At 37.7% G+C, this 16,310-nt stretch overlaps 1 protein-coding gene across 1 annotated transcript in view; it reads right to left on the reverse strand.

Moving 5' to 3' along the window:
- Window positions 1-544: 544 nt before the first annotated feature.
- The window catches only part of DENND4A (DENN domain containing 4A), a 43,886-nt gene continuing 28,120 nt past the window's right edge, over window positions 545-16,310 (reverse strand). Inside the window, exons 15-32 of the mRNA XM_030457327.1 lie at window positions 14,360-14,493; window positions 13,379-13,514; window positions 12,567-12,773; window positions 12,359-12,487; window positions 11,968-12,112; window positions 10,885-11,004; window positions 10,050-10,190; window positions 8,120-9,213; window positions 7,002-7,212; window positions 6,301-6,395; window positions 5,371-5,546; window positions 5,122-5,268; window positions 4,483-4,693; window positions 3,983-4,237; window positions 3,370-3,487; window positions 2,505-2,667; window positions 1,460-1,524; window positions 545-1,232 (exon numbers count right to left, since the gene is read on the reverse strand). Coding sequence (XP_030313187.1) covers window positions 1,096-1,232; window positions 1,460-1,524; window positions 2,505-2,667; window positions 3,370-3,487; window positions 3,983-4,237; window positions 4,483-4,693; window positions 5,122-5,268; window positions 5,371-5,546; window positions 6,301-6,395; window positions 7,002-7,212; window positions 8,120-9,213; window positions 10,050-10,190; window positions 10,885-11,004; window positions 11,968-12,112; window positions 12,359-12,487; window positions 12,567-12,773; window positions 13,379-13,514; window positions 14,360-14,493 — 3,684 coding nt within the window. The 3' untranslated portion in view covers window positions 545-1,095. The remainder of the gene's footprint in view (window positions 1,233-1,459; window positions 1,525-2,504; window positions 2,668-3,369; window positions 3,488-3,982; window positions 4,238-4,482; window positions 4,694-5,121; window positions 5,269-5,370; window positions 5,547-6,300; window positions 6,396-7,001; window positions 7,213-8,119; window positions 9,214-10,049; window positions 10,191-10,884; window positions 11,005-11,967; window positions 12,113-12,358; window positions 12,488-12,566; window positions 12,774-13,378; window positions 13,515-14,359; window positions 14,494-16,310) is intronic.

Consider the following 16,310-nt stretch of genomic DNA (forward strand, 5'->3'; position numbering starts at 1 on the left):
CCCCAATAATAAGTTACATTCCCTATATATTCCCTGTAGCAAGTTTGCTGTATTCTACACTTCAGTTAAAAGCTTTGGATTAGCATCACGTAGGTGCCATTTTTAGTGTGTTTCAAACACATCCACCAAGACTCTGAACACTGCATGTCTGTGATGAATTTCTTGCAGGCTGTCATTTGCTTTGTGTTAATTCTGTAATGAGGTCACAGTAACCACTGTCACTGTTGAGATGCACTGATTCCAGAACATAACCTGCAGGACTCTTCAAAATGCTCCCTCTTTACTAGGGAGGAGGGAATGAAGGGAAGAGGAAAGGAAGAGGAGATTTCTACACAAGTGTTTTACAGAGACATCAGTGAGTTCTTAAGTAGAGTTTTACAGAAGTTGACCATACCTTCCCTCTGATTGCTGTGGTAACATGTTTTCCATGTGTGCATGAGAGAAATCCTGTATCTAAGAGTACTGTCTAGGTGAAGGTTAACATTTCTGCTTTAAAAACAAATCACTCTTCAACAAGTAACTGGACAAGTTACTATAAATAGCAGTGTACTGCAAAAAAAATAAGCACTGTATTGCTTATGCAGCAAGTCCATTTAAAATTCACTCCAGTAATTTAAAAAAATTAAAAAAATATCAACTTACTATAAACAATTTAAAATATGTATAATACAACTTCGTATGCTCTTCATAACATCATGAATATTCTATGTAAACAATAGATTTTGAAGAATTTACTTCGCTCACATTAGTTTCAGTGCATTGTTTCTGTCCAACTGTTACTTAATTATATTTTTTGTTTTTATGAAGGGAACTGTAATACGCTGCCCCAAGTTAAAGATGTGATTTTGTTTAGAATCTTCCCTTCCCCACACTGATCTGCAGAAAGGACAAGGGACAGGGAAAAGGATATTTGGCCCATTTTTCACTCTGTCCATTGTCACAGCTGGAGATAGGCCTGACTTTTCCAAGGTCTTCTGCCCCAGTCCATTCGTCCGTACGTTCTTGAACACTCACGACTGAGATGTTCCTTGTGACTGAAGTGGTTACTTTACACAGGTATACATCAAGAGGTTTCACCTCTTGAGCCAGGTCTATTTAAAGATATGGTTCTCCAAAAATCTTTCTGCATTCCATCACCCCAGTACTTGGTGGTCTATCACAGTTATGAGTGTTCTTCACTTGGTTAGCTGTGAGGCGATCGTAGGCCATCTTGTACTCTCGGTCAAAAGCATCTGCAGGAACAGAAAATTATCTTCTATACTCCAGGCTCCAAACCACAACCCAAAAACAATGACAGCTCCTGTGCTTATCTGCAGAAAATAGCTGTGAAGTCTTTTTTATTGAGCACTTACCATAGAATGGCACACACACCCAATCTCTAGGTTTTTAGCTTGGTTTGGAAGCTGAAGAACTGGTTTGCATATATCCAGCATCTATCTGAATAACTGATAAATCTTACCTATATCAATGTTATCTCTTCCAAGGGCAACAAGTGAAAGGAACAGTATTTCTCTGTAAAGGCTCCTGAAATTGTAAAAAGAAATCTCAGTTTAGATGCTGCAACATCATACCACAAAACAATTCATTTGAAGAACAGATTGAAGCATTTCAAGGTAACTTATTTTTAAAAATAGGTAGGGTTTTAAACCTAATTCCTGATTGCCACTTCCAAAACGTTCTTTCTGACTTCTGGAGAATGTCCTGGACTTTCCACATGCAGACATCACTTGTGGTAGGTCCTTAAGGTGGCCAGTGATGTGCTAGAAGTTGCACCAAGTGCATGCAGAGTGTAGAGTCCACTTAAACTGCTCAAGCAAACTCCATAAAACCTGACAAACAGGTAAGGAAGTTGCTTCCCTGCCATTCTACATTAGCTCAAAAAAGGAGGCAGACAAGCAAATAAAGACCCTGTCAGTGCTCTACCTATTGAAGACTGCTGTATATCCTATTATTAATAAAAATCAGTAAATCCAGGCAAGAAATTTCAATTCATAGGAAAGAATTTTCATTAATTCCAGTGCAAATGGAAAACAACTTCCTAAATATGAGATTTAACCTCTCTTCTTAGCTCCTCTTGTATTCTCTATTGGAAACTCTATTGGAAACAAACAAACAAACAAAATCTACCCATGCAACCTGGGAACAAGTGTAGGGTTTTTTTTTTAAAAAGTCTACTAACATGCAAGTAACATTTAATAAAATATTACACATATACACACTCCCTACTTGATTTGCATCATTCAAGGAAAAGAAAAGATGGATGTAATAGGGAGAGGAAAAAGTGAAATAGTTTCTCCAATTCTTTTTTTCCAAAATACGTTTGTGAAAGTTACCACAAAAAGAGTGGTTCTTCATCAGAACACTGATGTTTTTTCATCAGAATACTGATGAAAAAGTACTTTTTAATTTAAAAAAGAAAAATCCCACAATGAAAACAGAACTCCTATCACAATAGCCTTATTGTTGTTTGACTTTGCTCCAGTCAAGCACATTTGTGTTCTCACCGTTGTCTTTTAACATGTGGCCATTTGCTCAATCTCTCCAATATTTGACTCATTGGCCCATACACATCATTCATCTTGATGCTTTTCACCATACTTCTGAGGAGCTCCTGATTAAAAGAGTCATCATCTTTTTGCAACAAATGGACCATTGGATACTTCTGGGCTGAAAGACATTAGAAAAGCTGTAAGAATAAATCTGTTTTTCGTGTAACAAGTAGAAAGTTATGAAATAAAGGTGGGAGGCTACACAGACAGCAAAAACATTGATATATATGCACCCAAGAAAGAAAAATGAAGTCAAAATAACATCAACAAAAGAAATAAAAAGTAGATATGAGAAAACTCAACAGCTGTAATGGGTCATGAGCTATTTTCAGGCATATGATCCAGCACTGGCAACAAAATTCTTAGTAAGCAAATTGTAAAAATAAGAAAACAAGCTAGATGGATGGACTGTCAATATAAGTTCAATGTATCACAGAAACACATTCCCTCCTCTTTCTCCCTTCCCAATGAACCAAAGCAAAGAAATAAAAAACCACTGGAGATACTGGTCAATGAGTTGAAACAGATATGCTGGAAAACTCAACTTGCTCAAGCAGTTTACTGCTAAGCATACAACCACCCTCCCTTCTGAAACAAGTCACCAATATAGAAAAACAACACCAAACTTAACACTCACTCTCAAACAAAAGAGTGCGATTTTGACCTGCAAGACAAAAAGTGGTATGATCAAAAATCACATTTCTTGCTTGAACTATCTACAAAGATGTATTTTTTTAATATACATTCTTCTGTTACTCAAAATATAATTACTTTTAAGAAAAACAACAAACCACCAAAACCCACACGAAATAAAACTTACTCTGAGCATTCCACAGAATATAGAGAGGCTGCCGTGGATCCTGATGCAATTTCATGTTGTCCCACAGCATCTGAATAAGAACATATTTACTGTCCTCTGACATACAGTTCCGTGGAATCTGAACAGGAGGATGCATACACAAAGATATTATGTTATTACAAAGTCATGACAGAGGAATACTGTATTTAAAATCTACCTTCACACCCATAGGCCTCATTACAGAAAGCTTTAATATTAAAACTGCTGTAAAACAAGGAAAGCAAAATCTGAATGGGACTTCCAACACAGCAAATGAGTATATTCCACACCTTCCAAAAATTTTTAAATCTTGACTTCCTTCTTCTACTGCTTAACTAGTCATAAAATTGCAATAAATGCAACTGCAAACTTATCTTCTTTATAACTGAGGAACACAGATCACAACTAGTAAGAGCCAAACTCTCCACAAAAAGTTCTGGAGTTATGAGTATTTTCTTTCAATTCACACATTCAGGACTGGGTTCAGCACATTGTAAGTTACATTTCTAAGAGTTACAGAATTATCTAATGAATTCTTCTTGAAGAAGAAAACAAGCATTTCTCATATGTCAGGGTTTCCTATCTGATTCCATACCTTGGAGTTTTTATTACAGTGCTCAGAGGAAAGTATTAATCCTGGTAAGTTGCTGGGCAAGTCCAAGCGTCTGAAATACCACACCAAATTCCAGAACACAATAGGATGATGATCCACAAAGTCTGACACTGTTATTGCATGATCCCCTTCATTTTCAAGTAAACTCTCAAGCTCTTTCCATACCACTAGAGGACTGAGATATGGAACTGTTATAGGATCAGGGCTAGGTAAGTGCCACTCTAGGCCCAACGAATCCTATTGTGAAAAGAAAGAAAAAAGGCCATTAGATGGAATGTAACTCTCTTTACAAATCTTATGAATTTTTTTTTCCCATATGAGACAAACCACCATCTAAAAAGCTACAACTAGTACTACTTTAAAAAATAAAACCTAGTATTTCTTGCAATTTGGGATAGTTAATTCTGTTCTCCTAATCCATGCTTCTCTACTATATCAAACACTTTAAAAAAAATAACATTTAAGGTAGAAAAACTACACACTGTTGGTCCTTGCAAAGTAGTAGGCAGGCTACCAGTAGGAATTATATGGCTCATCTTCTGATTTTCCTTCTCATCTTCTTCCAGGGGCCCAAAAGTACTGATACTCCTTGCTACAGGGTGACTGGTACATTCTGACCCAGAGGTATTTTGTCTTCGTCCTGAGGGGATCTGGATGCTTCTGGCACAAGTATTGTCAGGCTGCTTAGATTTGCTAGGGAAAAGAAAAAAAAAAAGTTAAGAAACTCAGCTTTTTGTTTTACTCTGAGTGCTTAAACACATACCAGAAAGAAATAAACTGAAAATAATTGACCTCAGACTTCTACTTTGTTAGCCACCTCAAGCATTCATGCTGCACTGCAAGTTGTATTCCTCCTTGCACTGATAATGAGCACAAACATCCTAAAGGAGTTCATAAAGCCTGTAGAATTACAGATGCCTACATGAATTTCTGTATCAGGGGTGAAATGGTATCATGCTGAAAAAGCATGATGTGGCCAACTCAGAGGTAAGGGAGAAAAATCCCCCTCAAATCCATTTCTCCTCTTCAGACACTATCTTCTTTAATTTATTTGTTGATGAGCAGTATGTGCACATCAGTAGAGAACCTGAGGAATTTCTATGCAGGAAATGCAGGTTTACCTATTTGAGTTTATATCCTCTTGAACAGACATCAGTGATGTAGCAAGGCCACCAGGAGCTGCAGTGTTACAGGACTTCCCACTCTGATTTGCAAAAAGTGATGGGAACTGCATGTTTTCTGTAGAAGGGCTGGACTTCAGAAAATAACTGCAGGGAAAGCAAAAGCTTAATATTACCTAAAACACACACCAAAGACACTTCATAATTATAAATATTCAAACCTGAGTAGAATTCAAATGATGTTCTTACCGTCCAGGTCGCCTCAGATCTCTGATTTCTATACTTAAAAAAGGCAGAAATAAATTGCCACAGAAAGGACACGTGGTATTGAGATTGGAATCATCTGCTGTCCAACCTGCCATGATTTCTTCATCATGAACCAAACAGTCACAAGTTCGACACCGTGAGCAGCTTGAGATGAGGACCTGCACTCAGCAGATAAAAGAACTCTGCTATTACACATTCTCAAAACTATTTTCTACAAAGCAATTAAAGCTATAGCCAAAAATAATAAAGTTTAATCCCAAAAATGTATTATATGCAGGTTTGTGTTCTATTGTTGCAAGTAGACTAAGACCTGAAACTACACTCATGAAATAAATCTACTTTGCTTAAGTATATTTATTTATTTCACAAGTGTAGTTCCAGATCTCTCCACTTGCTACAATAAACTATTAAGTTTTCAAATATAATAGTACAGGAATATTTATGCAGCTACAAAAACTCTTAGAGCTTAAACACTCTTCAGTAGTGACTGCCAGTAACCAGTCAACAATCCAAATCCAGTGAAACAATGAAAAAAAGCCCCCTAAAACCAGTGTAGCAATGAAAAGGAATATGATCTTACTAGAAGCTTCAACAAGAAGTAACTAGTTATGTACTACTTATTTTTAAACCTATAGTGCTATTTAAGACTTGGTATTTTAACTTTCAACAAATTAGCTGCATAAGGGATTTAGATGCCTGAATTCAGAGACAAACTCTTGAGAACTGCAGCTGTAAGGACCAGAAGATGTGACTGCCATAAAGGCATTCCTAGAGCAGGGATTGAAATGAAACTTACTCTGTCACAGAAATACTTAGCTTTCTTTCAGAGATTTCATAAGAGATTCAGATAGCATTTGTATTTAAAGACAATGCTTTTAGCATATCAATTAAAATCAATAAATCACCCTGTACCTCCATAGCATAGTTCTGAAACACACTGGTGCTGCTTGTGCTGCAGGAAGATATCAACTCTGATTTGTCAGGTAAAGGGAACTTTGAAAGAGAACCTATTAGGAGAAGAAACCCAAAGCATTAGTTAGTCAGAATGTGCTTTGTGAGTAAACTGTTTCTGTGATTGAACAATACTGCAGTTATAAAACGTGTGATGGAAAAATGCAACAAATCAGACACAGTCAGACAGAAAGAAATGCAAAGCTGGAGTGTGAAGCTGCCATCTGCCCAGCACAACAACAGCAAAAATAAAATCTACCAACATAGAATTTCCATATGGTCAGTTTTCTTCTTTTACAACAGTTGGTAGCTTGGAAACAAATTTTTCAGATTAAGTAATTCATACCCAAAGTTTCAATCAGGGTAAAAACTAGGGAAGGACCAGAGGTGCTGCTTGTGGCTGCAGATATCCCTGACCCTTCCCCTCCCCAGACTAAAGGAGCCAGGCTCCCTTCAGCCTCAGGATGCCCCAATCCCCTGACCATGACCACAGCCTCCACTGCTCCCCTTCCAGTCTCTTCACATCCCACAAACTGGGAAGGCAGGAAAAAAATATAATTAACTTCTGCAAAAGGGACTAACAGCTAGGATGATCCCAAACTGAGAACTATGAAAGAACACCTTCTACAGCTGATGAATGCAGTGCAAAAACTGACTCTTACCACACTGGTCAAACTGTTTTGATGAGCCATCATGGGAAGCTGAGCTTTCTAGGCTTGTCCTGCTGAGGCCAATTCTCTTAATTTCTGCTGCAGTATTCTCCTGAGGAGAAGCACTTTCAAAATCATTGCAGACATCTTCATCAGTTAGAGAAGTAGATTCTGAGTCCAGTGCTCCAAGAGATGAAACACTTGCTCTGTCTGAATTTTGATCCTGAGAGAAGAAAAGGAATTCCACTGAGAAAGGGAAAGCAAAAGTATTTGTGAGAGTAACAGGCAGACTTCTTTGTTTCAGTAAAGTCAAGGCATGAACTTTGCTCTTTGTAGAGTCACTCAGCTCAGATCTGTCTTCAGAACAAATGAGAAACAAGGCAAGTTTCACTCAGGGTTAAATAGATACATCAGGATTCTTTTAAAGAGATTTTCTGAATAAAAAGATTTAAATGAAAACTTAAACATTTTAATCCTGGAACTTTTCCCCATCATTGCTATAGAAGTTATTAGCAGACATAGGAATGTATTAGGATAGGCAAGGCATCCCTAACACTTTATAAACAATCTGAGACCAGTTAACTGAACACATTAAGACAATACTCCAACAGCAAACTGCTTCTATTTTCATTCCTAAGTACTGGGAATAAAATGAGTTTTGGTTTGGGCTGGTAGCAGCAAAGAAGTTTCTACCCAAATTACTTCAACACCAAATTAGCCTCAAATCACTCTGGTAATCTACACAAGCCAATTTCCCTCCTTTCATAAAAGCTGTGAAGAATTAAAAGCATTATTGTTGCAGTATTTTTTCTGTAGGTAAATGAGGGAAGGCAGATGAGTCTTTTCTGCCTTGTCAGCACACTGTGGAATACTTTGTATTTCCCATTAAATATACTCTGAGCCCATGCTAGACCAAAACTTTGCTTTGGGGCAATAAAATAAGCATCCAGGCAATTCAAAGATGGTTGAAACAACCTGATGAATGCACGTAGTCTGCAATGTTCCATGTTATTCAAAAGGGGAATATCCTCACATAGGAATCTGTGATTTAACCTTGAAAGAGCTTTTTTCTGTAATTTATAGGAACTTAGGCTTTTTTTGGGGAAAAAGAAGTAATTATGAAAATTTACCTTTGTGGATGCAGCATATGTTGTAAATTTTGAATACCACTTGCTAGCTTTCTCTGCAACCCCTTTTCCAGCAGAAAACATGCTGCTTTTTAGAACATCAAACTTGGGTGTTAATAACGTATCCAAGTTGAAGGATGGTGAAGACACAAGTGCTATTCCACTGGTCCCATCCTGTGGCTGTTCCCTTGCTGGACTGTTTGGGGAATAAGCTGGGGAGGACCAAAGTCTGTCTCGTGCCCTTTCTTCATTTTTTGCTTGATAACTCTTGGATTTGATAAGACTGGATGGCCTTGGGGAGTTGGGGGGAAGGCTGGCCCTCCTACAAGACTGGATTATTGTGGGGCTCTTTTTACTAGCATTTCTATCATCATAGGGTTTTTGCAACTCAATGCTTGGGGCACGACTTGACAAAGGGCTGCTCATGTTGTTCATGTACATGACTATTTCTTCAGCTAGATCTCGTCTTGCAGATGGAGTAGAAACACTTCTGTCATCATCATCCTCCTCATCCTCTTTCTGCTGTGCTGTCTCAGCAACCAGCAGAGAGAGTGGATCAAATCCAGTTTCAACATCTGTCTTTTCAACAGGCTTCACTGCAAAGCTGCTCTTTCTTCTCAGCATTCTGGGTTTTTCACTGGAGGATTTCACTGCTGTCGGTGTTTCAGGTTCTGCATCCAGGTCTTCCAGATCAAAGATAACAGGAGACTCTGTTTTATCTGTAAAACTGCCATCAAAAGCTGCATCTTCATCACTAGATTCTTTCTCCAGGCTTTCTCTCTTAGATCCTAAAGAGGAAGTTCTGATATTTAGAGTTTTTGGCCTTATGCTTTTCTGTAATGCACTGGATAGGATTTTGGCATCAGCTCCTAGTTTTTCAACCATTTCTCCAGGGTTTGACTCCTGACTCATGCTGTTCATCATGAGTCCCACCAAGCCATCTCCACTCAGGTTACGGTTCCTGTTCTCCCATGGCATCTCCCTTAAGTCAGGTTCTATTGCGCTTTTATGTCTCCTTCTTAAGGATTTATTTTTTATAACTTCTGCTCCACTGGAATCCTCAAAAGATGATGTAAACAGCAATCCTACAGAACCCTCTGAAAAAAGAGATGAAACCAGGTGCTTTACTTCTTGCAATGCAAGGAAACTAAACAAAATCACAAAAGAATGTAAATTTCTTTTTCAAGCAGTTTACAACACAGAGAAGGAATTCAGTGTTTATTTTGCTGGTGGTTGAAAGCTGAGTAGATCATGGTCATAACTTTTAGGAAGAGTCAGATGACAAAACATTTAAAAGGGCATCAAATTACAAAACTAGAGAGTACTTGAGACTAACCACCAAGAAAAGCCCTAGGGATAGCAAAAAGTTAAAGGAAATTGCAAAAAAACCTGAGCCAGAATTGCTTTTAACCTGATGAATTATAAAGACAGCAAACAATAGGAGCTATTGTCAGAGAAGTCATCATTTTTTGCCAGAGCATAAAGATGCAGACTTTAAAGGATGTCATTACAGTATTTCAAGCACAGTTGACAGTAATATTCCAATAACCAGATTACATATTATTAAAAACTTGTGCACACGCCTGAAAGTTTCTTTTAATTGTACCACATGCAAACCTCCTGTTCATCCTGAAGCAAAATAGTAGTTGCTGGAGATTGTGTGAAAACAACAAGACCTAGGATTTGGTGAGCAGATGTTAAGCACAGCAAAGTAAAAAAAAAAAGAATCTGGAATTGCAGAATATTCATCTGCATTTCCCTGAGATCATATGCAGACTTAAAGTCAGTCCCACAGAGCTTCTCCCCCATCGGCCACGACCATTACAGCAATAAAAAATGAAGTTTTGTTGAACATGGAAAGTATTGTGCTAAAAATGGAGTAATTATAGACAAAATTGCATGGGAATCAATATCTATTTTCTCTCCCACTCACCCGTGCTGGCTTCTGCTACAGTGCTGTCAACTGCCCCGTTGAGCCGCACTATGCTGGAAGCAGCTTTGGCATCACTTGAGTTCTGGTAATTCAGTTTAGGCAGGCAGTCCCCACTCCCTTTTGTGCTCTCCACTTCAGACACTTTATACAGAAAAGGAGGGACAGTTTTTAGACACCACTTAAAGGAAGACTATTTTCCATGAATGTACATGAGAATCTATAGTACTTATCCACTTTAACTACACAATCTGATCTGCGAGGTGCTTGCATGAAGTCTGGTGCTGTACAACTCTACTTAAGGAAAACATGAGCAGCAGATGTAAAACCTGAAGAAAAGAAAGGTCCATAGGAAATCCAAAGCCCTTCTCTTTTTTTCCTACATTTCCTAAATTTTGAGAATTCCCAGGAGATGAGTAATTAATTTAGACTCACTCTCACAGACCTACAAAAATTCAGCTATTCTCCTCTCGAGTGACTTCTAAAGAAAACAGGCTGCTAGAGAAGTCTTTCTTCTGGATTATGCCTATTAAGCAATTTAATTTTTTTAAAAGACACAAACATTAAGCTGTAGTTATACAGTTAAGCCTTTATAGTAAGTGTTATCACTTACTTGAAACAGAGGAGGGAAAAAAGGACTGTAATTTCAAAAGTTAAACCATTAGGCACCCAGAAAATTACTTTTAATGAAAAGAACTTCAGGCATGGGCATGAACTGGCATTATCACATACACTCACTGTAAAAAAAAAATAAATAAATCAGCTGCCCCACTTAATTTTTGCTGAAATCTTTATTTATTCACAGTGAACTAGATATTTGTATCCAGAAGGTACATACGAGAACTGGAGTCACTCTCTCTCTTGTCCTCTTTTTGTTCTTGGATATCTTGAAGACAAGTTTTCCCTTGCTTGGCTTCTTCTTTGAATGATGTGTTATTGGCAAAGTCTGAAAGCCCCCCTAGCAGGACAAGGAGAGAAAAAAGACTATTATGGTATTTAACAGCGTGACATTGTTAAGCAGAATAAATTGAATATTGAGAGCAATTCAAAGGCCTCTTATCAAGTATATTCCAATTAACAGTGAACATTTTACCACAAAAAAAGTGAGAAAAATGACTGGCTTACTTTTACAGTATAAACACTGAAGCCATGCTCTGCAGCATGAAATTAAAGAGGTAATTTGCAACACTTCTTCATAAATACAATATTAAAGCACTGCTTAGTGTACATTATAAAAGTCTTCCAAGGTCAACTGTAACTAAACTAATGATATTGCTAGGATTTTAAAATGTACTTTTATGCTTTACAACTAGTAAGTTATAAAAACTGTGGAAAGTAGTACCTACTAAGCAGAAAATAACTACAGGTAAACATCACCATGGTATTATAGCCACTTCAACATCACTTTAATCTTTACTGGAAATAAAAAAGAAAGAAAACCAAAATCTACAGCCTCAAATATTGTATTTGTGATCTAGATAAAACCAAATATAATTATTTCAGTTGGCACACAGAACGTGCAAACAGAACTTAACACCTCAATGACTAGTTCTAGCTGCCTCAATTAATTATCATCATCAAATGATGATCATCATCAAATAGGGGAAACTCAATAAAAAAGGCAAGGTTGAAGTTTCTGACAGTTATGAGATAGGTTATGGCATGACCTAGGGTAATATTCACACTGATTTCAGATTCATAGTTTGTCTCAAAAAATGTATTGAGCTGATACACTGGAGACAGGCTATATTTGAATCAAAGACAAGGAAAAACACAGCTTTTTTTAAAAAAACTATTCCAGAAGTTGTGGCTTTTTTTCTTCTCTAAAATGGTTTTACAGTCAAACTCACAACGGAGAGCTTTTCAGAATAATTTTCTTATCAGTATGAAAATAAAAAAGAAAAGGATGTGAATACTTTACCAGGAATGGCTGTATGTGAGGTACTTGCTGGTGGCTTTTTCAATGCTTTTTTAAACTGTGCTACTCCTAAAACAACGTTTCGTATTTTCATCCACAGGAAGTAGCCACCTCGATTGCTTGAAGGCCAGGTGCTTTCCAAAACAGCCTGTTTTAGAAATATCAAAGTGAAACATCTTAAGATACAGTCAGGTGGGAATCACTAACTTAAATTTCAACTTGGCAGTTTTAAAGTAGACTTCCAAACCTGCCAAAACAAACGAAGCACAATTATTCCACCTTGTATTTCTTCCAGTTATGAAAAATGACAGAATTACACCTCAGCTGCTCCCTGCTTCTATTTACCTGGATAAAAATGCTTTTTTATTCCCCTTCCCCTTTCAAAACCACTTACCTTATTGTAGTAGCCATAAGTAATGGCATTGGGATCAATACCAGCTTTCTGCATTTCAAACAGCACTCTCACTGCTAGCACAGGCTGACCATACTGTCCACACAGTTGCATGAGGACTCTGTAGCACACCTGAAAACACACCCAAATTAGTGCAGCAATTCTGGAGCCAAACACCTCCCCTGCTTAGTAAAATCTGGGGTTATTTTACCTCATCAGGTGGATCTATTTTTTTTGTATGCATTTTTTGTAGCACATCATAGGCAGTTCTCAGAGCCCTGACTTTGGAGTGGCAGACTTTGACATAGGCAGGAAGGCAGATAAACCAAAGACCATAGCAGTGACGTAACAGACATCTGGACCACATCTGTGGGATGGAGGAGTACTTCTTGGCAATTTTATGGGCAGATTTGATTTCCTGTAAAGAATTGCAAAGGTTATTTATGTATATTTACCTACACATTACAAAAACATACATGTTTAAAGCTGAAGAGGCATCATATCTACAGAAATTGCAACACTAGGATGAAAAACATCTGAAAGTAGGAAAGAAAATGAAAGTGATACCAATACCAGTTGCTGTGCAATCCTCTCCTCCTAAAAGACTGCACTTGTTATAAATTTTTATCTATTACTTTTGTTCTGCATTTATTTTAGTGTTAACCATTTGAACCATTAACCATTTGAATGCATTTGAACCCTTAAAGCCCTGGACAGTGAAAAGCAATCAAAAAAATGGAAGCTCAACAGTTCATCCTCATGGAGAACAGTGTGAAGAATGGGAATGGTATAGAGACAGCAGAGCCAGTGACATTCTGGGCTCAGGAGGCCTGTACAAAATATGGTGTAGGCAGGAAGCATGGGTAAACCTCTGAAGAATAATTAGCATGGCCATCCTAGAGTCACTATCATCAGCTAAGAATCATTGGTTAGACTCCAGCCACTGCCACCCAGTCTTTAGCCAAACTCAAGCCATGCTGCCACTTCCCAAAGCAATTCCCACTACAAGGATACCTCAAGTACCTGTTTAGTTCTCCTGAACATTGGTGATGGGCTGTTGGGACTACTGGCTTTTGAGGACAGTTTGTTTTTTGGTGCTCTGAGAAATCCTTCAGGTCGCTCAAACAAATCCAGTTTTAGTACTGGAAATCCATTATAGCTGGAAAAGAAATGAGTCACTTAGCTCCTGTAAGGCAGCCCAAAGTAAACATGGCACATAATAGCAAATGAAATCAATTACACAGGTGCACTAGAAGCTACAGAAGGAAAGAGAAAATACCTTTAAATAAAGCATTGATGAAGTGGTTTACTGAACCATCTGCATGATTTCACAAGCCAGCACAAACAACCTCTTAACCTGTTATTTCAGTGTGAGCAACTAAAATTGATAAACATGTTTGCTTTCACAGAATTTGCTTTAATAAATGTATCAAATGCATTAAGCATTGATACTAGTTAATTAAAAATATCTGTGTAGCTTAGTCTTTAGTGAGCATCAGATGAGAGGCTTAGAGAAGTCAATATGAACAATATGAAGCTAATTTAAAAGAAGTACATTAACTATGAGAAACACCTATGAAAGAACCAATAGATGAACTCACTTGACACAACTGCTAAATAAGTAACACCAGTTGTCAATGATTCTTTAAATGTACTCTCTTCCCAGAGTTCCTGCAGCTTGTATTATTATCAGTAGTAGCAGCAGCTCAACAGACTGAGTGCATTAATTTCAATTTTCACCTTAACCTGAACAACACAGCCAGTTTTATTAAGTATTATTGCTTCTGTGTGTTCACATACACAAAACCATTAAAATTTATAAATAGTTGGCACATTAGGCAATGTACATACACATTTTTACTTGAACAACATAGAAAGACAAGAAAAAAAAATCTGTACTTTGTAGCTACCAGACCAGGACATTACCACAAGAACCCAGAAATTAAACTCTTTGAGTGCAGCTGTTAGGATTTTGGCTAGCACCCTCCTGTGTCCTCAGGTTACCTGTATTGTAGAGGGTGCTCTTCACCATCTGGCAGGTGAGGGATCTCAGGTGGTGTTATGAACACTGTGTGCTCACTCTTGTATGATTCATCCAGCTCTATAAGTCGTGTTTCCCCAGTTTTGTCCATATCTACCTGGAGATGTGATGTCAAAAGGAAAAGCAGTTACTGGTGTTGCTGAGGTTTTCTGCTGTAAAAGCTACATGGCCAAGCAGGGGAGTCTGTATCAGCATGAAAGGATTGCATCTTACAAATAAGGATGCTTTGCAAAGTTACAATGAGAACAGTAAAGGATACAGAGTTTTTAAAAATTTCTTTCCAGCACAATAATTGGTGTTTCAAGATATGCTCTGAACTGACTGTTTTCAGATAACAATTCTGCAGTAACAGCTTCTCCAGGTATTACTAGCTAGCAATTTCAGGAACTTACATAGTCATTAAGGTCATGCTGGTTTGCAGAGACTGCAGAAATAGACTTGCACTTCAAAAAGACAGTGGAATAAAACCATGTGACCTTACTAAAATTAAAGCATAATAGAATTTTATTATTCTTTTCCCCAAAAACCAATAATCTGAAAGGTGAAGGGCAACTTCAGGATCTTTTTTTTCCTCTCTTTCAGATAACTCAACAGTTCCATGTGTGAAAATACAGAAATTTTAAGTGGTTCTGTCCTCACATAGCCAGGTTCTCAGATAAGTAAGGCAACTTGTAAGAATACTATAATTAAGCATAACTTATGGCTGCACCTGTTTTGTTTTGCTTCCAGATTTGTAACAGACAATTTGAGCATAAAATCTTTCCCCTGCAGGAAGTAGGAGAAATCTGCACTTCCCCAATCAATGCCCCTGCCTTAAAGACAGCAGCAGAAACACACTCCAGAGCTCCAGGGAAATTTAAAAGCATTAAACTGCAGCACCAAGTGGGAGAAAACTCTCCAACAGTTTCATTGAATTGTATTCCATTGCTTGAGACAAAAATAAAGAACCAAAATAAAACTCAGCCACCCCAAACAAGGCGTTAGGGAACTATGAACTGCTTTCATTTGAGATGAAGGACAGACAAACCTTTAACTTACAAGCTTCTGTCTAATGTGTCACATTCCACCTGAGAGTCTTTACTTGATATTTGTAATATTTGTATTGCTTTGTCTCTGATTTTCTGCCACCACTTGTGTCTCCTCAAATATCTCAGAAGCACTCCTTCTGCTTCTGGCTTCCATCTCAATGAGTTGGCATAACCCAAAACCTATTTACTTCCTAGCATGCAACACATTCTTTTAATTCACATATATTGATGGGCCTGGTGCTCATCTCAAATACTGCCACAAGTCTACATTTATAACCATTGTTTAAATGGTTTAAGTGGCAAGTAAATTACAGACCAGTGTCAAGTTGTTTCAAAAAAATGAATAAGCAAGGTGTGGAACCCAAGGGTGCCTGTTCTTCATGCCTTAAAGAGCTCAGCAGCAGAGAATTAGTGCACAAAAGGAAGGACACTCCACAGTTCCCTTCCTCCAGTGAGGTGAAAATATATCAAGTAGTTTCAGTAGAATTCTGGAATACTTAAAGTATGATAAACATACAAAAAGGTGTTCTTAATTACACATTTTACTGCATGAGACAGATGGAAAGCATTAGCAAACTGAAGCAGCCAAGTAGCAAGAACATATGGCTCCTGAAAAGTAGAAATAAACTAAACCTTATTTGGCAACTTAGACAGTTCTAAGGGTGTAAAACTCCACAGTGATGAGTTTCACCACTGAAATGCAATTAAGCCAATAGCTTAAATATGTGTTGAACTAAGATAGTTTGTGAATTCCTGGAAAAAGGAAAACTTGAGACAATTACACTGCTTCTTTCTGTAGACAACTTGTCTAACAAGTAGGTAATTCCTTTCTGCAGGTGACCTACTTTGCAGGAAAATCCCAACAACACGTGCAGTACTTAAACAT

The sequence above is a fragment of the Calypte anna genome, chromosome 10, assembly GCF_003957555.1.
Source record: "Calypte anna isolate BGI_N300 chromosome 10, bCalAnn1_v1.p, whole genome shotgun sequence".
NCBI lineage: Eukaryota > Metazoa > Chordata > Aves > Apodiformes > Trochilidae > Calypte > Calypte anna.